Below are 25007 nucleotides of genomic sequence, written 5' to 3'. Positions count from 1 at the left end.
ATAGGAGATGGAATATAAGTTCAGAAAACAGATTCTAGACTCCAGGGCAGGCAGACTGCCTAGGTTTCAGTCAGAACTCTGTGACTTATTTAGCTCTGTGACTGTGGGCAAGTTATCTAACCTTTCAGATGCTTTGGTTTCCTCCTTTGTAGGGTTGTGAAGATTAAAGGAGTGGAGATTGATGAAAGGAACTTATGTTAGTGTGAGTGCTATGCATATGCCTGCTATTATTACTGTTTATTCAAAAAAATATTTGATTGCCATTATATGAGCTAGGCCCTAGACATTCAGCCCAAGACAGACGCTTCTCTTCCAAAAGCATAAAGACTAGTGGCAAAGACGGATCTTGGAAAGGGCATTATTAATAATCTAAGTGTTAGGATGGAGGAATGCAAGATTCTTAGCTGTGTCTTGAGGATAAATTCAGGACCAGGCAAGGAAGAAGTTGAAGCTGAATAAGCAAAGAATGGGACAAACATGCCCAGCGAAGCAACATCATTTGCAAAGGCTCTGAGATGAAAAAGATCCTGATACATCTGATAATTTAAAAGAAAGTCAGTGTGGCTACACAATATGGAGAATGAGGAAAGGGAGCGGTATAGGATGATACTTGAGAAGTAGGCAGGGGCCAGATCTGGTAAGGCCATGCTTGATTTAGGGTTTGGGGTCCTATCCTTGTAGCACTGGGAAGCTTTAGATTTGCATTCGTAAAGGATGTCTGCTAACAGGAGATACGATCTGAAGGAAGATCTGCTCTACATAATAGATACAGCAGAAGGAGGCTACAGATGCAATCCAAGAAGAGATAATAACCTGTTGATGGACTAGAATGAACTAGAATGGCAGTAGTAGAGATGGGGCTCTTCCAGTATTAGCTTGAGGGATTTGACGATTGATTGCAAGGGGAGGATGAATGAGAAGGAGTTAAGACATTTAGGCTTCTGGCTTGAGCAGTTAGGTGCATGGTAGTACCATCTAGGGAGTTGAAGAACACACTGGAGGAGGAATAGGTTTGGAGATGTATAGATGGAGTCCGTTTGAACATAATGAGTTTGAGGTGCCTGTGAAATCACTAGGAGGAGATATCAGTAGTTAGTGGGTTACACTTACAAGCCTGTTGCTCTGATAAACTATTTAAGAATCTGGCTATTGGGAGGTAAAGATGGCTTAGAAAAAGGACTCTTCTTTAGAGCAGGTAAAAGGAAGACGTGAGAGCAAGTGATCTGAGGCTGATCTAAATGAAGGACGGCTGGGGATATGGACTAGCACTCCAAGGAATGCTAATGGGAAGTTGGAGGAATGAATTTTATTTCAAAGATATGCTGAAAAGCAGTTACTTCAAAAGACTTCTTAAAAGTTTAGAATGTACCCACCGAGAATGAGGTATAAAAGGTTTTAACGGGAAAAATAAGAATGAGATGGAGATAATGCTAGTGCAGTTTAAGTTGTAGTTCTGACTTAAGAGGATATGCACCCAGGGTAATATGATTTAGTCCTAATTAGACAACTCATTGCCATTCATATCATAGTCTCTTTAATGTAAAGATGCTAGAGGACCCCTTTTAGGTTTAGCCAAACTGACATTATTGAATAGTATCAAACCTTAATTATTAAGACATTTTATGTTTTTTCTTCCTCCTGCTTTCCTCCTGTCCCTCCCTTCCTTCATCTCTCCCTCCTCCTTTCCTCCCCTCCCTCCATTCCTTTCTAGGAGGGAGCTAGGATGGAATGTAGAGTTAGGATAAATAGGACGTTAGGAGGAAAAGGTGTTGTTTTTTAAATAGTTAGGTAACTTATAGGGTGGATCTTTATTTTAAATGATTCTAAGTCCCAAGCTAATAATTATGTGTACATTTAATTTGCATAGGATTTAATAAACAATGCTTAAGGTTATATGTTTTTCTTAGTGAGTACTTTTGAGAAGCATTAACTATTTTAAAAATTGATTAAACTCTGGTACATACACAATGGAATACTGTGGCTAGTAAAAAAGAATAAAGAAGACATCTGTTACTGAGAGAGGGTAGATGATCTGGATTAATTTTCAGATGATAAAGTAACACAGTTATTTAGTCATAAGGAAGGAGTGGCTGGGCCCGTGAGCCATGGCCGCTGAGCCTGCGCGTCTGGAGCCTGTGCTCCTCAATGGGAGAGGCTGCAACAGTGAGAGGCCTGCGTACCGCAAAAAAAAAAAAAAAAAAAAGAATACATTGTGTAACAGTGTACAATACATTATAGTATACTGGCTTTTTTAAGAAAGAGAGGGAAATAATACATTTTTGTTTGGTTATACTGGCACTGAGAAACACTGGAAGGATACATGAGAAACTAAATAATGAGATTACCTATGCAGGCAAAGTAAGGGGGAAAACAACGGAGGTGGACAGGGGTGGGAGTGAGACTCCTCAGTATATATTGTGTTATAGTGGTTTCATTTTTAAATCTTGTGAATTTACTTCCAATACAAAAATTAATTTTTAAAATATTGTTTTCCTTTTAAATGTATTACTTATAGATCTTTATAAACTGTAATACCACGTTTGTAAGCACTACCAGTTATTTTTCACTAATTCATTGTTCATGTGCATCTATAGTGTGGTTGATGCTACAATAAAGTGAGATATAAATCTTGTTTGTGAGGTGGCTACTTCAGTGGGCAAATGAGAATGTGAAATAATCATGATGGAATGCTAAATGTCAGAAAAGCACAGAGTCATTGGTGGAATCAGCAAAAACCAGGTAGGAGGTAACATTTGGATTGAATTTTGGGAATTTAGAGAAAAATGAGGGAAGTTAAGAGAATTTTGGATGAGAGATGAACATAGGCACCAACATAGCAAATAGTAGGACTTATTCTAGTGAGTCCTTGATTTTGACAAGCCATAATGGATGAAAATTATCCCCAAGTATAGCTGTGGTCTTCTAACATTTTGAGAAATTAAAATGTTTTGATGAAAGCAAATTGTTGTTACCTTATTTATCATCTGCCACTTTTCCACTGAAATAATTGTGGAAATAGATGCAGTGTCAGTAGCACCTGCACTAGGAATATGAACAATGTGGGAAATTTTAAAATAATCTTATGTTTTGATATAATTTCACACTCACAGAAAAGTTGCATGATTAAAAAGAACCACGTATATCATATATTATTATGTAATTTTTTACTGAACCATTTGAGAGTAAGTTAGAAACATTATGCCCTTTTACCACTAATATACTGGTGTATAATACCTAAGGATAAGAACATTCTCTTCATAACTACAGAAGAATGATCAGAATCAGGAAATTTTATATTATATCAATCTACAAGCCATGTTTAAACTTTGCTGATTGTCACATTATGTACTTAATAGCTGATATTCCTCAAGTCCAGGATCAAATCTAGGTTCACGTGTTGCATGTAGTTGTCGTGTCCCTTTATCTTCCTTTAATTTGGAACCATTCCTTAGCCTTTTTTTTTTTTTTTTTTTGACATTGCCTTTTTCTGAGGACTACAGGACATTTGAAGAATGACCTTCAATTTAGGTTTGTCATTTGTATTCTCATGATTAGATTCAGGTCATGAGTCTTTGACAGTAGTACCTTAGACGTGATCTTTTGTCCTCAACGTATGATATCAAGAATACATGATTTTGGTTTGCTCTAATATTGGTGATGTCTGCCAGGTTATATTATAAAACTCCTATATTTTTCTCTTTGTAATTAATAAGTAATTTGGAGGAATATATTTGAGACCATGTTCTTTATGGAACTTCTACCTATTAATTTTAGCATCCATTAATGATTTTCTAACTCTATCATTTCTTCTATATGTATTAGTTGGCATTCTATCTTAAGAAAGATCTTCTTTTTTCCTCTTTCCTTTCTATTTTATTCATTTTTTGTATCATTGTGGATTCATGGATACTTATTTTACTCAATGGGCTGTATACTCCATTGCTGTCATTATTTTCATGCCTAAATTATGCCAGATTTGGCCAGAGATTCTCATTAAACAGGTTCTTGTTTTCTTTTAACATTTATTCATCACTCTTTCAGCAGTTTCTTTTTCTTTTTCTTTTTGTGGTACGCGGGCCTCTCACTGCTGTGGCCTCTCCTGTTGCGGAGCACAGGCTTCGGATGCGCAGGCCCAGCGGCCATGGCTCATGGGCCCAGCCACTCCACGGCATGTGGGATCCTCCCGGACCGGGGCACGAACCCGTGTGCCCTGCATCGGCAGGCGGACTCTCAACCACTGCGCCACCAGGGAAGCCCATCTTTCAGCAGTTTCTTGCATACAAAAAATTTTTTATTTTCAGACTTAACTTGTACTTTCTTTGCTTCAGGACCTGAATCAGCCTTTTCTCCCTGGAAACTTGGTTCCTTGTATGGCGAAGGGCATATAAAACTCAAGCCCCTGAATCAGCCCGATTTCCAATTAGCTCTGGGTATTTTTATTGGAAAAGTTTTTATATATGTATGTATAAAACACACACAGATGCCACGATCTGTGTATAGGTGGTGGTGTCATTGCTTCTCAACTGTCAGCAAATGTGCATGTGTATCTGTGAGTACACATGCAGATATATATTCACAGTTTTTACTCTCTGTAGATAGGTAAATATAGAAATAAATAAATATAGATGTATATATGTATGCGTGTATATATAAGTGTATATACACTCATGTAGATATACAACTATATCCAACTTATCTATGTACATGGATAGGAGATACATATATATATATATATATATATATATATATGGTAAAAAATAAAAGTGCATACTGATACCAGCTCAATATATTTTTTAATCAAATCTCAGTATTAAACCCTTAAGCAGAATAATTAAACCTTGCAGAGGAGAGAAACTGTAGTTGATTTCTTTCTACTAAGCGCTTACTATATTCTCCTATATTACAGCCTGAAAACTGAAGGGATATGACTTTTCTTCGAGGTAGCCAAGACTCTCCTGTCCCCTACAGTAACATGAAACTGTTGCTGAATTACCACTCCTAGCAATGTAAAGTGACTGCGTGATGTTTTGTATCTGTATCCAGAGATGTAAGGTTAGCAATTAGGAAGGAGTTGAGACTGGAGGGTTGTCAAAGCGGTGCACTCTGGGGACTGTAGTATTTCATTCAGTGTTACTAATGATAAAGGTATTACAGATGCTGATTATCGTGAAGTTCACCCTTCATATTTAGATGAGCTAACTTTGGAATCAGGCACGCTGGACTTTAGCTGCGGTATATTTGCATGTTAGTAGTAAACAAAATGTTGTAAAATGCCCCAAATTAAACTATATCCTGTTCATATTAGCCACTCTTTTACCTTAAAACCTGAGAAAACCATGTATATTATATTAAATGTTATTATATTAAATATTTTCTTATTTTATATTAAATATTCTAATCTGAAATTTATGGGACCAAGAAATCTCCAGAAAGAATTGGGAGGGTAAATGGATAGTCAGCCAAGTTACAGGATTTTCTTCTAGGCCTGTTTCTGCAAATTCAATAATGAAAACTTAGAAAAAGTTAAAAACCAAAATAATTTGTTGAGCACCTTATTCCACTTGCTTTAGTTTGAATTATAATAAAAAAACCCATGGTCTTCATTCTCAAGGAACGTACATTAAGTAGAGGAAATAAGACTAAAAGGAATATAATAAGCAGAAGATTAAAAGCCAGTAAATAATTATTTGCTGAATAGACTCCTGTTGACAGAGGAAATATTTTAGGGGGAAGGTTTATGAAGATAGTGTGCTTTAAGGTGATTTTTTTTTATGATGACTATAATTGAAGAGCCAGATGTACAAAAACATTAGATAAGAGAACTAATATTTAGAGACCTTAAAATAAGTATCATTTTAAATGGTTACAAACATAAGAAAAGAAAAATGACATATAACAAAGATTAGAACAATATAAAAAAGAAAGCATAGATTAAATAATACCCAAGAAAATATATAGACATCAAAATACAGTCAATACAGTTAAAAATTCAGTGGACTAGTTAAATAGCAGATTAGACACAGCTGAAGGGAGAATTAGCATCCCAGAAGGTAGACCTAAGAAAATTACTCAGTATGTAGCCCTGAGAGATAAAAAGGGATGGAAAATATGAAAGTGGGCTTATAATAGGGAGAGTAGAACAAGAATGTCCAGCATGTATCTAGTAGGAGTTCCAGAAGAAGAGAATGGGAGTGAGGAAGTATTTGAAGAAGTACTATCTGGAATTGTTCTGAATTGGTGAAAGGTACAAGAAGTACACTGAGTCCTCAGGAAGATTGATAAGACTTAATCTATACCTAGACATTATAGTAAATCTACAGCATATCAGAGACATAGGGAAAGATCATAAAAGAAACCAGAGGATGAAGCCTGATTACTTACAACCACAGTAAAACTGACAGCAGTATTAACAATAACCATGGAAACCAGAAGACACCAGAGAAAATATCTATTGTTCTAGAACTTTATGCCCAAGTAAAACTATCATTCAGTGTTAGGTCCAGATAGGGACATTTTAAGACAAAAAACTGACAGTTTACTTTTTCCTAAAGAACTAATGAAGAAGAAAACTGAACTAAGGAGAGTGAAAGAGATGTACCCCAAAAGGAATGCTGAGCAAATGAATTGATTATCACGTGGGAAATCAAAACAAACTTTACGTAAATAAAGCAAAATAATCACAAACATACACACAAAAAGTACAAATCAAGGGAAAAATATATATCTTATACAAATAGTATGTAAGATGAGTTTAAAAGATGGGTTAAAGCTCTTTCAAGTCGAGCTGTTCAAGAGGAAAAGAAAATTTATTAATTTTAGACTTTGATATGTCAAATATTCATGTTAAAGCTATAAAGATGCCACTAGAGGAATAGAACTAGAATATGTAACTTTTATCCAGAAAGGCAGGAGTAAAGAAAAGTTAATCTATTAAAAGATAGGAAAAGAAAAAAAGAAACATATAAAAAGCAAGGTAAGTAGAAGGTACAAAATACAATGAAAAGTTAAATCTAAATTCAGTAATCACAATGAATTAAATAAACTTGCCAGTTAAAAGATAGCATGAATTTAAAAAAAATTTTGTGTGTGATTTATAAAATACTTATCTAAAATATAAGACCGGGCTTCCCTGGTGGAGCAGTGGTTAAGAATCTGCCTGCCAACGTAGGGGACACGGGTTTGAGCCGTGATCCGGGAAGATCCCACATGCCGCAGAGCAGCTAAGCCTGTGCACCACAACTACTGAGCCTGCTCTCTAGAGCCCATGAGCCACAACTACTGAGCCCATGTGCCACAGCTACTGAAGCCCACGTGCCTAAAGCCTGTGCTCCGAAACAAGAGAAACCCCCACTCACCGCAACTAGAGTAAGTATGCAAGCAACAATGAAAACCCAATGCAGCCAAAAATAAAATAAATAAATTTTAAAAAATAAAATAAAAATATGAGAGCATGTTAAAGTAGAAAGTAAACTGTATGCATAAAGTTTTTTAAAAATATTAGAAGTAGATATGTTGCAAAGTGGTTATTTACTGTTTGAGCATTAATATTTTCTATTTTTATTAAGCTATAATAATTATAAATTTTCCAGTTTTGTTTAAAAATGGAAAAAATCTATAATATTAAATTTAATATGTAAATCTCATCTACTTATTAACTTTTAGTACTCGTAGAAGTACTACATTGTTCTTGCTGATATAATACTAAATGATTCTGTTGAACCATGAATTGCTCAGCCCTGAAGGTAAAAATTACACTGCTTTGGGGATAAACATGTTTTAAATCAAGTAATTGCTCAGAGCTAAAATCTTCTACTACTTGCACTTTGTTTAGAGATGAAATGAGTAAGACTGGTTTCTTAAAAGCCATGGAGTTTTAAAAGTGCTATTTGTATCAATAAGTGAAGTGAAACTGAGATAATCTTAACGAAGACTGTTTTAAATGCAAAAGTCTGTTTCCAGAATTATTATTAAACTTCTAATATAGTAAAAACTCATAATATCAAATTTTTTTACATTTGTGATACATTAGTAAGTCAGACTGCCTGTATTGACCCTGCTTGGCTTATTTGTGAAATCAGAGCTTCCTAAGCAAATGAGTAGTGTTAAAAGGAGTTGCTTAGGTAAAACTAAACTGTTTTCATCTGTTCTGCGTATCTATTTAATACAGAAATCATATACATAATTGTTTTAGGCAGAGGGAAACTAACAAAGCTGTCACTTCACTGTACTAATTACAAATCACTTAATTTTATTCTATCAATTAGAACTAGATTTATCTTAGGTAACAATTTATTAACCTTTATTAACCTAAGTCTCTTTAAAAGTTGTTCCTTTTAAAATCTTTTATAGTTCATATTTCACTAATTCAGGTTGGTAGTCTATTGAGTCTGTTTTCTGAGACTTTCTTTGATTACAGGGCATAAAATGTCATAGATATACTTAAATCTTTGAGAGTATTTCTTTTGGTTCAGTTCATCCACGCTTATACTCCAAATCAGGGTACTCTTAGCATTTAGTTGTCCTCTCTAGAGGTGGATGTTACTCAGGATTTATGGATGTTGGTGTTTTGTTCCTTGGTCTAAAGTTCTTACTCTTGTGATGGGCCCAATACAGAAATTTTTATCTTACCATTAATAAAGTTGAGAAATGAAAATTGTTATTGCTGTGAATCAATGAGGTCAAACTTAATTTCTTACTAACAAGAGGGTTTTCTTCAGAGTAAGAAAGAACAGAAGCTTGGCATCTAATAGTAAAGTTAACTTTGTATTTTTATTTAATTAAAATATTTATGTTAATTTTCTTTCATTTCTTCAGTCATATTTCTTGTTATATATCCCATTTTATTTCTCAAATCCAGTTGCAAAAAGGTCTAAAGTACCTTCTGGGAAGCTTCTTAGTTTCACTACCCACTTCCTTAAATTATAATCTGCCAGAATAATTTCAGTTCTTTTGCAGGAATAAAGGGTGTCATTGATAGTTTCTTATTTAATTAATGACCAGATATAATGCAGAAATGCATGAGGTACATGATAAGCACATAGCAACTGCTCAATAAATGTCAATTAAATTTATTGCAGGGTGAGTATACCCCTTCTGTTGGAAGTACTCCATTGAGAATTAATTTTTATCAGACTTCATTTTCCTTCTTCCCACTGTCAATTTCTTTGATCGCCCCTGCTCTTTCTGTTAACATTTTCTTTAATTCCTAGGTAGAGAAATCCTGAGCTAGAAAAAGTCTAGTTTGACTCCAGCTCGTAGAGGGCATTATTTTGTTGTTAGCCAAGGGATCTATTTCATGAATATATAATCTCAAAAATACTTCCCTATGTCTTCCATTGTGGATTCATTTAATTTTAGCTATATGGCTACTTCTTAGGAATCAAAAGGAATCCAGAGAAATTATCAGGTGTAGTAATTTTTTTTTCTTTCTTGGAGGATGACTCTCTTGGAGGATGACTTGGAGGATGACTAGGGTGGATGGAGGATGACTCTTGGCAGATGACTAAGGTGGAGGAGAACATTCCAGCAGAGAAAACTGCCTACAAGTTAGATGGTTTAGTTTATGGTTGCTTTTCTTCTGCAGTCAGGACTTTGAGAGCAAGGGAAATTGGGCAAGTTAGCTAGTGTCTTTCCAACTCTATTCGATGTATGGCTTTATTAGAACAGATACTTGCTCTATAATGTTTTTCAAAGTCAAATGTAAGCAATGTTTGAATTGTTTTGTATTATATTGCAGTATGAAATTGAGAATTAACTGCAATATGTATTTCGTATTGATATAAGGTATAACCTGACAAAATAATTTTTTAATTCTCAAGTTATGTCTTGTAAGTATTTTGCATGGTAGTAGAATTCATGTGAGTTTAAGTTTGATTGGTTTTATTGTTTCTTTAAATGTAAGGATATTTTATGATTTCATAGAAGGAAATTTTTAGAAATGATAACCCACTCATTTAGTTAAACCATTTCTCTTGAAGTGGTAACCCATTTATAACTTCATGTATATTTTTAGACTCATACATATATTTACTCTTTCAGGTTTATAGTACTGCTACTTTCTGGTGAAGGTATAATGAACATAATTTAAAATTCTACATAAAATATAGGAATACTATTCAATTAATAACTAGTAGATTATCACCTAGTTCTAGTTTAGTGTTGTAGCTTTTAAAATTACTATTACCAGACAATATAAAGCTGTTCTAGCATACATCTAATATACTGTTTCTAAAATGAATGAATATGTATACAGAGAAGGAGGGATTTTGTACTTCTTAGAGAAAGCAAGATAGAGAATCTTATTTCAGATGACAGAAGACAGCACCAAAGTGATCTTAATTTTTCTAAAAAAAAAATTATCTGATCTTGTTTCATATTAAGATTTGACTTTTAATTATGTTGCTGCTAAAATTATTCTCTGAGATACTGTGCATAGATGATTCAAGATATTTTTGAAACACTCCTTAAAATGACCATTAAAGCCTATTAAATCATCACTTTTACTCCAGACGTCTCTGTCTTCACTTGCTTTGCTTTCTTTAATAGAAATAGTGTATTAGTTTTCTGTTGCTGCTGTAACAAATTACCGTAAATTTAGTGGCTTAAAACAACACAAATATATTATCCTACAATTCTTGAGGTCAGAAGTTCAGTATGAGTGCCACCAGACTAAAATCAAGGTGTTGGACAGGCTGTTCCTTTCTGGAGTCTTTAGGGGGAGAATCCATTTACTGCTTCTTTGAGTTGTTGGCAGAATTCAGTTCCTTGCAAGTATAGCACCTAGGTCTTGTTTTCTTACTGGCTATAAACTGAGGATTATGCCACCTTTTAAAGGCCACCACATTTCCTGGCTCGTTGTCTGCTTCCTCCATCTTCAAAACCAGCAATGGCCTGTCGAGGCCTTCTCACTTTGCATCTTTCTGACATACTGTTCTGTAATGTTTTACTTATAAGTATTTATATGGTTAAGTTGGGCCCACTCAGATAATCCAGGGTAGCATCCCCATCTTGGGTTCTTAACCTTAATCATATCTGCCAAGTCCCTTTTACCATGTAACATAACATATTAACAGGTTAACAGGAGTTAGGATGTAGACATCTTTGGGGAGCCATGTTTCTGCCTAATATAACCGGTAGTACTAACTGGTGCCTCGCTTTGCTGGATCAGTTTTCCTTTTCTGTTTGGAATACCTCTGACTTTTCCCTCTTTGATTCATGGAATACAAAAGAAGTGTTAGGATTCAGCAGAGTCATGATAGTACTATATTAGATATAATACCTATAGGGAAATTATAGGGAAAAGAGAATTCTAGAAATACTGAAAAAAAAGGAAAATATGCTTACAGAGTATTGCTTTGTAAAATAGAAAGTCCTTGTGTATTTTTGTGTTTATATTAACTATTTTGAATCCTTAGTATTAAGGTCCATAGTTATTCAGTACACAGCAGCAGGAAGCAAACCAGTAAAGAGCCTCTTAATTTAAATTTTTTTAAATTTATTTTTAAGTTTATTTATTTATTTTGGACTGTGTTGGGTCTTCGTTTCTGTGTGAGGGCTTTCTCTGGTTGTGGCAAGTGGGGGCCACTCTTCATCGCGGTGCGCGGGCCTCTCACTATTGGGGCCTCTCTTGTTGCGGAGCACAGGCTCCAGACACGCAGGCTCAGTAGTTGTGGCTCACGGGCCCAGTTGCTCCGCGGCATGTGGGATCTTCCCAGACCAGGGCTCGAACCCGTGTCCCCTGCATTAGCAGGCAAACTCTCAACCACTGCGCCACCAGGGAAGCCCAAGAGCCTCTTAATTTAATATGAAAATATTGCAAGATAGATATTCAGAGCAATAAATTTTAATAATTTATGTGAATTTTGATAATGGACAACATTGCATCTTAATATGTTATTTCTTTCCTACTTAGATCATCACGAAGTATGTATACGAGCTCCTGGAAAAGGACTGTAATTTGAAAAAAATATCTATTCCAGTAAGTCCAATTTTTAAAAATATTTATAGTTCCAAATAAAATAGTTTTCAATTCAGAAGAAAACTTTTGTTTTAGGTTAACTGTGATAAGTTTAAATGTTAAGATCCTAGTGTTTTGATATTGATAAAGATAATATTAAATTCCTGTCATTATATCTCACCTCATTGTGCACAATAGTTCTTAAAAAGTAATACTCTTCACTGTAAAGAAAAACTGATTTCCAGTCTTTTTTGAAAATGATGACACAAAAGGACTACCCTTTCCTCTACCTTTTCTCATTTCATTGCTATAATTTATTTTTACGTATTTATTTGAAGTAAACCAGTATTCCTTTTCTTGCATTAGACATTCACCATTGCTTTAATTATTTCTTGATTTTTTTTTAATTATATGTTTTATTTCTCTGTTATTTCCTCTGCACATCCCCGGATTCACTCCTAGTGCTTCGTGTTTCATAACACTACTCATCTCTTTTTTGGTAGAACACTTTTTTGAAGTTTTGCACATTTTGCCATTTTAGAGTGAAAAAGTTTGAAATTTGTTCTGTGATTCAGCTTCTCAAAAGAACTTTTTTGTTTTTAATGGAAACATGAAATATTAAGGGTTTAAATGAAGAAATAGTAACCTTATGTGTGTATTGATGGTAGACTAGATGATCTTTAAGGTCCCTGACAACTCTCTGATTTTACAATCTATATGAATCTCCAAGACTTCATGAAAGTAATTTATTTAAGGCACAAAACTTTGAATGTTGATAATTTTGTTTACATGAAATTTTGCATGAAATTTTAAAGTTCTTTGGGCAGTGTTATTCTACTATGAATTGGAGGGTTTGAGGATTTTTTAATGCTATCCATCCTCCCAAATTAATTCCATAAGTTGATTTTTTTTAAAAAGAAATCTATTTTATATTTAATTTTCTATAGGCAATCTCAAGTACTAGGTCACATTGTTAATCATTTATTCATTCATTCAACAAATATTTATTTTAGGGTACCAGGTACTGTTCCAAGTGCTAGTGACATAGCAGTGAATAAAATATTCAATATTATTCCACGTAATGACTAGACCAACCCTTGTTTTTTTGAAACCTTTCCTTCCTTTTGAATTATGTGAAAACCAAGATTTTAGTATCTTTTGGGGAGTGAATATAAAAGTCTTTTTTGGATTCAAATCTCTTTTAGTTTTGACTTTAGGTCTAGTGTCTTACTCTATTAAAACTATATATTGAATTTTGTCTTCTGGAAAGTTAAGGTAGAATTTTGTCACTTTGTCCAGTCTTCTTTTCTTGTTAATTCTATTTCTTTCGAAGTTTCTGAAGAATGATATTTAAAGAGCCTTAGGGGGGCTTCCCTGGTGGCGCAGTGGTTGAGAGTCCGCCTGCCGATGCAGGGGACACGGGTTCGTGCCCCGGTCCGGGAAGATCCCACATGCCGCGGAGCGGCTGGGCCCGTGAGCCATGGCCGCTGAGCCTGGGCGTCCGGAGCCTGTGCTCCGCGACGGGAGAGGCCACAACGGTGAGAGGCCCGCGTACCGCAAAAAAAAAAAAAAAAAAAAAAAAAAAAAAAAAGAGCCTTAGGTTAATTCATTGTTACAGCACAATTAATATTGAGTCCTTTAACTCTGTAATACTTCTAGTTCCATGGAACCTTTAAACTCACTTTAATTCCCTAGATTTCTAGAACAAATTACAAGATAATTGGCCATATCTCTCATGTTATATGATTGCCTTTCATTAATTTTCTTTATAGAAAGCCTGAGATTAGATTTAGAAGGACTTCAATTATTTTCCTCTTTTTTAAATTTAGACTATAAAGTTATACAGAGGGAGCTTTACATTATATGAGACCTATAACAACCTTCATGTCCATTTTTGGTTAGTAAAGATTCCCTAATTTTATAAACATTAAACAAGAAAATTTTTATTTTAGGAAGTTTATCTCTCCTTAGATTACCATCACATATTTTATATAGTTGTGAATTTTTCTTCCCTAAGTATTAGTTTTCTCCTGAGTTCTCTTAAATCCCAAAGCTAGCAGTGAGAGTGGGTTTTTTTTGTTGTTGTTCAAAGTCATTTTTTTTTACTACAGGAATACCACCAAACTTTTTTTCCTGATGATAAACTAAGTTTTAGTGTTACAGTTGAAATATTTAACAAGGAAAGAAAAACTTTTTTTTTTTAAATGACAGCACTTTGTGGAAGTCCATGATTTGACAGATCATGATCATGTCTCATGTTTACTTTCTACCTCACATAAATAGGTACAAAATATTCTCCATTTTAGTATCTCACACTTGTGTAGAATACTGGATACGTGAATTTAGCTTGACTACAGATTTGCATTCAATTTATTCAATCATATTTAAATAAATATCAAAATTAGTGATTTTCATAAGTATCCCAAAGTGAATTGTTAATTGCTAAAAATTGTTTGGTGCAGTCTCACTGACCAATTGGCCTTTGAGGTTGATTTGTCTCTAACCTGAGGTGGTACACTGGAATGACCTTTATGTGTATTCCTTAATGAAAGCTCATCTTAGTAAATTACCATTGTTTGAAGATAAATGGCCTTGGAACAACCATTTCAAAACTTAAGTTAATGAAGGAAAAATTATTTTATTCATATAGATATTTTTCTATTTTAAATTAGCACTAATTTTACACAGAGTAAATTATAGCCACCAGCTGCAGACTCACAGTTCTGCATTATATTGAGATGAATATGTCAATGACCAGCTTAAATACTGTTCTTATTCCTTGATCATTAATACCATTACATTGTTCATTTTCATTTTTTTTCCTTAAATACTCTGACATTCTGATATTTTCAAAGTCAGCATATCTGGATGTTCAAGTAGAACATTTATTCATTTGTTCATGGCTACCTTGACTTGTAGCCCCTTAAAAAATTCTTGAACAGTGGTATGATATAAAAAAACACATGTTTATCTTCAGAAAATAAGTACTTTTCCAGTTTTAAAGTGATTACTGTGGAATTTAAAGTGCCAACATTCCATTGCTTAAAAAATTGACTCAGGTGCTTGGTAACAGGGGACTTAGTATGATGGAAAAAAGAAACAGTGATCAGCACCTGCTGGAAAGTCTATAGCTAGGGGTTTTTTCATTAAGATAAACAGATGTCCATTTCCATACATTCCAGATTCCATTAAGGCCTCACTGACTTTAAGAGGCTCTTTTATTTGTGCATATTTAGACATACTTTTTGGTAAATGAATGACTGGAAACCTCTGTAGCCTCTTTTTTATTTTTCACTGACAGCTTTGCTTTTTAATTTTTTCTTTTGTCCTTATCACCATTTTCTTTTTTTAAGCCATTTTAACTGAATGATTCATCTGCTTTCATATAATGTTCCTAGGTAAAAGGGAGTTTTTTTTCTCAGAGTTGGCTTTCGTCTGTCTCCCATCCACTTTTCTTCCTCTGTGACTTCAGTCATATCCATTGTCATCATAGTAATTTGTTTATTCTAGACGTCACATGCAAGTGAAGCTAACGTGGTAGTGTTATACTTCATACTTCTCTTACTGCATATTTAATTACTACTAATAAAGATACAGATATGCCATTTTAATTCTAAGCATTGTGTAGTTCTTTTAAAATTCTTTGTAGTCATGCATTCATTTAATCTTCCATTTGTGCTTTCTGAACCAGGCAAGTATTGTAAGCAGTTAAGAGGATGCATTATTTAGTTAAATGCCTTTTATCTAAAGGAATTCACTAGTGATGCTTGATAAGATTCTTTATTCCAAAAGTTCATTCATTCTTATATAAATGAGTGCCTACAATGTGCCAGCCTTTCTTCTAGGCATTGGGAATGTAGCTGGAGACAAACAAAGGTCTATGCCTTCCTGGACTTACATTCTAGTGGAGGGAGCAGATGGTAAATAATAGAATATTATTAAAAGCATATTAGATTGTGTTATGTGCTATGGAGGAACATAAAGCAGAATGGGACTAGGGAATTCTTGGGGAAGTGTTTAAATGGGGTGGTCAGAGAAGGCTTCACTGAGAAGGTGGTATTTTTTTCTTAAGCCCTGTGGCCGTGCTCTTCTTGCTGAAATAATTACCTTTTGTGCTCTGTTTACACAACTGGCTAAGCATCCATTACTGACACCAATCTGATTGTTTTAGAAACAGGGAAATTTAAATTTTTTTGTGTGTCCCAGGAGTAGTGACTGGGAACATTTGGAATCCAAGGCATTTTTTGGTATTGAGTTTCTTTCTTTCTTATTTTGGTAATTTTATGAATCTATATTGTTGATGAAGTGAAGTGCTATTGCATTACCCAGCATGTGGATTGACTTTCTCTATTTGAGGAGGTGTTTATTACCAGCTGTCAAGATTTTAACTTGGCTCTGACCTGGTTGCACAAAGGCTGCCATTCCTAGTTACTTGCCACTGCTGATGTGGAATACCACTCAGTGCATGCCATGGCATATGTAATAAGAGGTTGGGAAGTTATCCCTTTCTAAAAGTCTTTTGAATCTTTCAAATCTAAATCATACATCATCTAGTATAAACCTAACTATTAAGTGTAATCAAAATGACTAAGAATATTCACTTTTCATACCATAAATGACTAGTACATAAAATAAGGTTATCAAAGTATACAAATAATGTTCCTTCATAAAATAATTGTTATATAATCCTGTGTTCATACTCTGAATGAAATTTCCAAGTCCATTTACACAGAACAGTTGGTGTTTGAATTTTTAAATAGTTCCCCCTCCTACTGTTGTTAAAAGATTAGTAGTTTTCCTTGCTAATATATGGTTTTCCAATATGTGTATTCTCCAGCTGGGTTTTTCTGGTTTTTATTTTAGGTGCAGCATATTTCTATTATAACTTATAGGCTTAATAGCTGTGTGACCTTGGGCGAGTTATTTAAACTCTCTAGGCTTCAACTTCTTCATCTATAAGTGAATATAATAATAGTGCGACCTTAACAGAAATACTATTTTTTAAACATTTAGCATAGTATCTAGATCATAGGAAGCACTTAAAAATTAGTTATTCTTATTTATAATGATAATATAATATTAAATATACAATAATAATGGAGAAAGACATATTTCCAGTATTCTTTTTTCATATTTTTATATGTTTAAATTACTATCATGTCTTTTTTTGCTCCTCTACCTTATATATAATTATCAATCTCTAATGAAAATTTTATTTTAAAGTTTTTTTACTTCTATAATTCTGTAATAGTCATTCTATAATTTATAGTAACCATTAGTTGTTTTCTCATTTGTGTCTAAACCTGATCAGAAAACATTTATTTATTATTTAATTTTTTTTAATTACAGGTAGATGCCACTGAGAGTGAACCAAAGAGTTTTATCTTTATGAGTGAGGATGCTTTGACAAATCCACAGAAACTGATGGTTTTAATTCATGGTAGTGGTGTTGTGAGGGCAGGTCAGTGGGCTAGAAGGCTTATTATAAATGAAGATCTGGACAGTGGCACACAGATACCTTTTATTAAGAGAGCTATGGATGTAAGTGCAATTTCCTTTATTTTTTTTTTGGCATTTTATAGCTCTGTTTTAGTATGTGTTATAAATTATTTTATCATGTCTTTTTAAAAGTCTTTCCTAAACATAGTCTTATCTTTAAATTGTTCTTATTTATTTTATTTGTAGTGAAAGATTATTCTGTATTATTTTGCCTTTACAACAAGAGCAAAAACGCATCTTAAGTATACAAAGGTTTAGATAAAATCTTTGAAATGAGTATTTTCAGTTCTAAATTTTTTCATTTCTTATTACATGAAATGCCAGTTAAATTATCAAATACTTATGAATATTATTGAAAATACTTCTGAAAAAAATCATGACTGCTTTTGTAAATCTCTGCCTACCTGATTTAGTGAAGTTAGAGACTAAAGGAATTCTGCTACCTTTAAATTAATATCTTATTCTTAAAAAAAAAAAGAGTTGGAATAACTCAGTGTTTTTTTGTCATTAAAAAATAAAAACAAAAAACAACTCTTTAGAGCCCACAAATGTAATGCTTTATGAATAAGACAAAGACATACAAAATGGTGAATTACAGTATTTACTGAATTACTTTCTTCTTACTTGAATTTCAACTTTTTAGAAATTGGTGTTTTAAAATTGTGTTCAAGGTTTTCTTTCCTGTAGTGGTGAAATTTCTTTTTCTGACCTAGCTTTGTTACATCTTAATATTTGGCGACTTGTTTTACTGTCTTATTCTTAAGTTCTGCAATGAATAGTTAAATTTTGCAAAGTTGGTTTTCTTTCACATATAAGCAGAGATTTTCTTCAGAAAAATAAAGGTAAAGTGACATCTTTACTTATAAAAGGTTAATATAATAACGGAAAGTTATCACGTATGCTTTATAAGAGCTACATTTTTGTAATTAAAAGTGGAAAGATATTATTTGATACACTTATGATTGCAAAGGTCAAAGATATGTTTCCTACTTTAACTCTGAAATGATAAGAGTAAAGCTCAGCCCAGCTCCTAAAGAATATTTTGTTAATGGATTTTGAGGCCCTTAAAATGCTGCAAGTAGAATTTCATAGGTGAATTGTGTATTTTTTTTTCAGTCTTCATGGATGTGCAAAGAACACAAAGACATTACTTTTGATTCGTTGCAAACTTCGATAGTGTGTTTTTTGGTAGAATTTAAGTAACTAAAGTAAATTTATTTAAACTGTTTCATATTTCAGGTTATGAATAGTGAAATGAACTTACTCTCTGGCACATTAGTTAGTGGTTAGAACAGATGCTGTTGATGTATTTTAAGAACTTTACATGTGAAATGTGATCACAATTTGGTGAATATTTGAACATACAATTTAGTAAAGAAAATCAGATGTTTGTACAAACACGTGCTTGGTGAGATACTTTATGTAAATTATATTGTCTGTGCTACTAGATCAACTAAGCCTTTCCCATTCTAGAATATTTTATTGTTGTATAGGGTTTTTTGAAGTATAGGGAAGTATAGGGCTATAGAGTATAGGGAAAGCCATCCCAAATACCTTTGAACAAACTATCTGTTGAGATCCTAAACAAGAGGGAGGAGGTTTATCAGTAACATTAGAATCGTCAGTCATTTTGTCCTTTTAAGTAGGAATAGTGGGGGATAACAGCATTTCATTGCCTTGCCATTTTTGTGCTTTCCTCAGTCAGAGCAGCCAGGGTTCCTTGAAATAAAGCAGCTGATTTCTAAGTTCTTTAGTATTTAGTGTATGCTGTGTACTTTGAAAAGTTTAGTTTATATACTTTATTCTCAATTTTATGAAGTTTATTCTGGTAACTTTCTACATGGTGAACATTTAAAAATGGATATCTTTTTAATTCAGATAAAGTGATTTTATTACTTTGACTTTACTTTTTCATGGTGTTTCTCTGGTAATTCTTCAAGGGCTGCTCTGTGTTTGTGTGCGGCTGGAGGGTGCGGAGACAGGTGGGGGAAAGGATGGTATTTTAGGAAGCAGGAAGAGGAAGACTAACAAGGAAAAAGAAGTTGTCTCATTCTTTTTAATCAGATTACTCCTACATGTTTTTATTTTCTGGACTTTTTTCTAAACTTGTATTTAAAGAAATGTTTCCATAGTTTACAAAGGGCTGGGAGCCACTACTCTGTTTTCCATGGTCTGTCCATTTTCATACCACAACTGCAGTAAATTCTGATATTTTTCAGGCCAGACAAGATTATCTCTACTCAGTGTTGTTAATAATATTTATGCTATATTCCTTGCAGATTTTTAGTATAACATTAAAGGTCCTAAAATAGGAGTCATATCATGGTAAGGTTAAAACTTTTTTCCAACGCTAGAACCCTGCCTCTACTGGACTGTTTTGTAAAAAAAACAAAACTTGTGTTTGAATCTGTGGAGCCACTTTGGTTGAAGCTGAAGTGAAGATTGGAACCTTTCTCACAACAGCACCTGAGATTTATTCCCTGACCCTGGGGCTCCATAGATGACAGTTTAAAAACGACAGATACTCTAATCCTTACAGTTTACTTAAGAACTTTATTATTAAAAATGTATTAAGATTTCTTGTTGGAGAAATAGTACATATCAGATAAATGCCCACAGTGCTTCTCAGGAGGCCATAGCTAATATTTTCAGTGCTTAACAATCTTAATTGCATAATATATTAATTGGAGTAAGAAACAGTATATCATATAGCTAAGTACTAATTATTCAGTGTCTGACTGAGCAGTTTGAGATTTTCTCATACTTATTTCTTCTTTGATCTTTTCAGGCATTTTAGTTGATCTCCATAAAAAGGGCAAGGAAAATAGGTGACAATTCATTTCATTACTAGTTGCAGGGGTGGTACAGGGGTACAAAATTTAAGGGGTCAGTCACTCTCATGATGTGCAGTCCTTGTAGGACCGTGAGAGTGAGTGCCTCCTTAAATTTCGCACCGTAGACATGTCACCGATCTCTCCCTATCCAGGCTTTGACTGATTGAGATGTATATACTGTCAAAAAGTTTCATGGGGAGCAGTTTGGAAGCCCCTGGTCCATGAAGTCAAATTTTTACCATGCATCAGAATCACGTGGAGGGCTTCTTGAAACAGATTGCCCTGTTCAGATCCCAGGTTTTAATTCAGAAGGTCTGGTTGGGGCCTGAGAATTTACATATCTGAGAATATCTCAGGTGATGCCAGTACTGCTCATTGGGCACCACACTAGAACCATTGGCGTAGGTAATACTTTTTGGATTGGTTGAGAATTTATATATACTTTTCAGGCTTTAGGTGTAATACATAAGGTGGGACTTGATGGCAATTATATTTAGTGTGACAGAGGATGAGAAGTTCTAGAAAATGTTTTATAATAAAATCAGTGAAGTAAAAGTTTAAATTATAAAGAGTACTCTCAAAGTACAAGTGATTCATATCCAACATGACTTAAATTTTTTTAATTTTAATAAGTTTTTGAGAATTCCGATAACTTGACTAAGTCTACGTTGTTTTCTAATTTCTCATAGCTGGATTATTCAGAAGAATCTACTATTTCCGTAATTACTTACTTTGCATATAATTTTCATACTGTTATATCTAAGTTTTTAAAATTAATGCTATTTTTATCAATGTAATGTATACAGTTTGGGTTCTATAACATGGTGGACTGAGTTAATTAACAGTCACTTGTCCCTCCCACTAAACACCCATAAAAATCATGGAATAAAACATAGCAACAACAAAAATATTAAAGACCTAGTTATGTTCGATAGAAAAAGAATCTTTAAATTCCTGACTACAAGAAAGAACTTAAAACCCCAGTGGTAAATCCCTGGAGGGTGTGGCAGCCTGAAGGTGATATTTGACGAGATATAAGACCTAGGCCCCAAGGGGTCCACAGCACAGCTTTGAGCCTGAGAGGCAGGATCTAAAACTAAGACCCTGGAAGCTTCTGCCTTTTTAGTTTTTAGAGGTGCAAAAGTCAGTTTGCCAGAGGTGCCAGGTGGGGTAAATAAACAGCCTCCCCTGAGATATAGAAGCCACAGATCCTAACCCAAAGGTGGATTTAGATTTGCAGTTTGAATTGAGACAACTTATTTAGTGTGGGAATCTCAAGCAGTGTAAATTCATGTAAAAATGGACTTTGGACTGATGAAACTTCTGGGTTACCAAGTGGAAACAAACATAAAAGTGCCAACAGCAACACTTTACAATTCAGGGTAAATCCCTAATGAAGAAGAATTTGTAGTCAGAAACTAAAAATTATTTGAGGAAATGATTCATTACAAAGAAAAGTCAAGTCAAACAAAACTATCAGGCATCGTTGAAGAGTTAGTAAATTAAAAGTTAGAATTGGGGAATACAGTATATAGAATATAGCAGAGAAAACCTGAGAAAAAAATTATGACAGATAAAAAGTCATGGAGAATAGAATAAGATCTAATAATCCTCTAATAGATGTTTCAGAAAAGCAATAGAAAAGAATGGGAGAAAAAGTAATATATTAGTGGTAGAGTGTTTATGAGAATAAAGACACAAATCTTTGTAGAAGAAGCATGGCATATCTTGAGCAAGACAGATAAATCTACACTTAAAACTTATTAAAATAAAACTGTAGAACATCAGAGGATACAAGCATATAATCTTAAAAATCAAGTAAAAACAAATGACATACATCAAAATAAAGGTTATCCTTTCCTAATCCTTCCTCAGCTGTTAGTTCTGTTCCCTAGATGTAATAACTCTCAATACTTTTTGGTTTTAATTATATTCTCTATATCAACATTTTTTAATTATAGTGCTGTCTCTTGATTTATCAGTCACTTTCTTTTATGGCACATAAGAATCTCTTTCCCATTCCCACAGTTTTTGGATTAATTCAGCAATCAAGCTTTACAGTATTACTACTACTTTAATATTGCTTATGACTGAACCAAGTAGGTACTGTGGTTGCTACTCATTTCTGCTACAAGTTTATTTTCATAGAATTAATAATTTCCTAACTGTTTTCTATTTTCTTTGTAATAGTTGTTAATTCTGATTGGCCTTTCTAATTTTTTACATGGTTAAATTTATCAGATAATCTTATGGTATGTTCTTCTGGAGAGCTCTCTTTTGAAACTCTGTGAACTTCTGTCCCAATCTTGACTGGTCACTTTCTAAGCCTGCCTCCCTGTCTCTCTTCCTGGGACTCCACTTAGATTCTCTCTGGTGTTTGACCTCCTGTTTCCTTGATCCAATGACCGTAGCTTTTTGGATATATGCTCTCATTTTGTTGGAATCATCAAAGAGGGAATACGAGATCAATTTTTGAAACCTAGTATTTATGAAAAATACCTTTATATTACTTGCTCACTTTATTTTCATAATTCATCTAGTCATAGAATTCCAATCTGAATATCATTTTCATTCTGAAATTTGAAGGTTTTGTTTCATTGTTGTTTTACTTGCAGTGTTTTAATTGAGAAGTCCAGTACCATTCTGATCTTGAATCCTTTTGTTTCCCTCCACGGAAGCTTCTTTTCCTTCTCCCTGGTTTTAAGAAATTGAATCATACTGCTTTTGAGAAGGTTTCTTGGTGTGGGTCTTTTTGATTCATTGTGTTAGGGATGTGGTGATTCCTTTCATTCTGTACTGCACATTCATGATTCTCAATTCTGAGAATATTTTGTTGTGTTGTTTCTTGATAATTTTAATCTGCTCTTTTTCTGGAATTTTCATTTGGTTTTGGAGTTCTGGACTGAGCCTCTAATTGTCTTATCTAATTGACTATACTTTCTCTTATTTTCCATCTATTTTTGCTCTAGTTTCTGGGAGGTTACCTACTTTTTCTTTTAGCCCTGTAGAATTTTTAAAGTTCTTTCATCATATTTTGTTATGGAGCTCTCTCTTTATTCATTTTGCAGACTTCTGCACAGTGCACCTGATTTGAGCTCTGTGTCTCTCTCTTCCCCTTTCCTGATCTGATGTCCTTCTAGTCTTCTCTGGATAAATTCCTCTAATGGAAAAACCACTGATCTCTGACACTGATCTCTGGCTGTGGAATGTGAGATTTTGACCTGTGTTTTGGTTTTCAGGTTTTGTTTTTTTGGTTTGTTTGGCTTCGGGGGGATGGGTAACTGCATCTTATGTGAACTTACAACTACTGCCTCTGTTTTTAGACTCAAGCTCTACCTCTACTTTCCAAGAAAACTGGCACCCCGAATTTTGAGTTTCTCTGAAATTCTGTGGGCGAGTTGGCTTGCTTCTAGTTATTATTTATCTCCAGAGGCTTAAGTTAGAATTTCCTCTGTAATACCAAACAAATTCCATCAGCTTACTGTCTTCCCATTAGTTTCGTCCTGATGGGTTAATACCGCCCCTACTATAAAATATATTTTTATTTAATTTTTAAATGGCAATATATTCACACGGTTCAAGAATCAAATAATATATGAAAGTGTACAGTGAAAAGTAAACCATCCATATTTTTTAAAACTAATATTTTAGTGTGATTTGTGGAAGGAGTAGAGATAATCAAAAGAATTCAGTATAGCATTTTAATTACGTTTTTTATGTGGTTATTCCAATGATAGGTAGTCCCTTTACAACTCATATCTTTTTTTTTTTTTTTTTTTTTAATTTTTGGCTGCATTGGGTCTTCGTTGCTGTGCGTGGGCTTCCTCTGGTTGCGGCGAGCGGGGGATACTCTTCGTTGCGGTGCACGTGCTTCTCATTGCGGTGGCTTCTCTTGTTGTGGAGCACAGACTCTAGGTGCGCAGGCTTCAGTAGTTGTGGCACGAGGGCTCAGTAGTTGTGGTCTGCAGGCTCTAGAGCGCAGGCTCAGTAGTTGTGGTACACAGGCTTAGTTGCTCCGCGGCATGTGGGATCTTCCCGGACTAGGGCTCAAACCTGTGTCCCCTGCATTGGCAGGCGGATTCTCAACCACTGCACCACCAGGGAAGTCTGCAACTCATATCTTTTTAAAACAAATAACATTAAAGTAATTTTCTATATAACAAAATGCTTTGTAAACCTCAGGAGATGACGTCCTTACATAGCAATATTCGTCAAAGTAGAATATTTTAGGATTTTCTTTTAGAAATCGCTATGATTATAAGATGACTAAATTGCAGACTACATAAACTGTTGCTTGACTGATATGAACCACATACTTTGAAAGCTGATTTAGAGCTTTTTAGTTTTTAAATCATTTGCTTCCCTTTTAATAAGCAGTAACTTAGCTTTTCTATTCTGGCTGTTGACTTTTTGATTTCTCCTTTCTTACTCCATTTTGGGTCCCCTCCCCCCATTTTGACAGACACATTTGTTAAGCTGATTGATTACAGTTTTAGGATTTTTTTCCACAGATGTACATGGAGCCATTATAGAGGGTTATCTAAAATAGGATATGATTTTTCCCAGTGATTTGAGTAATAAATTTTTGGTAACACCTCCTGCCTTCAGTTCCTAGTCTTCCAACTAAGTACTGCAAGATCTTGCTATTTCTTTTTTTAAATTTATTTGTTTTATTTATTTATTTTTGTCTCTGTTGCATCTTCGTTGCTGTGCGCGGG

General features: G+C 34.1%; 1 protein-coding gene across 2 annotated transcripts in view; it reads left to right on the top strand.

The window, feature by feature from the left end:
- ARB2A (ARB2 cotranscriptional regulator A) overlaps positions 1-25007 on the top strand; it is a 384523-nt gene that overhangs the window by 51595 nt on the left and 307921 nt on the right. The window contains exons 4-5 of one of the 2 annotated variants that reach the window (XM_065875007.1): positions 11912-11977; positions 17306-17497. In XM_065875007.1, the coding sequence (XP_065731079.1) occupies positions 11912-11977; positions 17306-17497 (258 nt within the window). The remainder of the gene's footprint in view (positions 1-11911; positions 11978-17305; positions 17498-25007) is intronic. The other variant, XM_065875008.1, reaches the window with a different exon arrangement.

The sequence above is a fragment of the Phocoena phocoena genome, chromosome 3, assembly GCF_963924675.1.
Source record: "Phocoena phocoena chromosome 3, mPhoPho1.1, whole genome shotgun sequence".
In the NCBI taxonomy this organism is placed as follows: Eukaryota; Metazoa; Chordata; class Mammalia; order Artiodactyla; family Phocoenidae; genus Phocoena; species Phocoena phocoena.
Note: the sequence above shows the minus strand (reverse complement) of the source record. Positions and strands in the feature narration are given on the sequence as shown.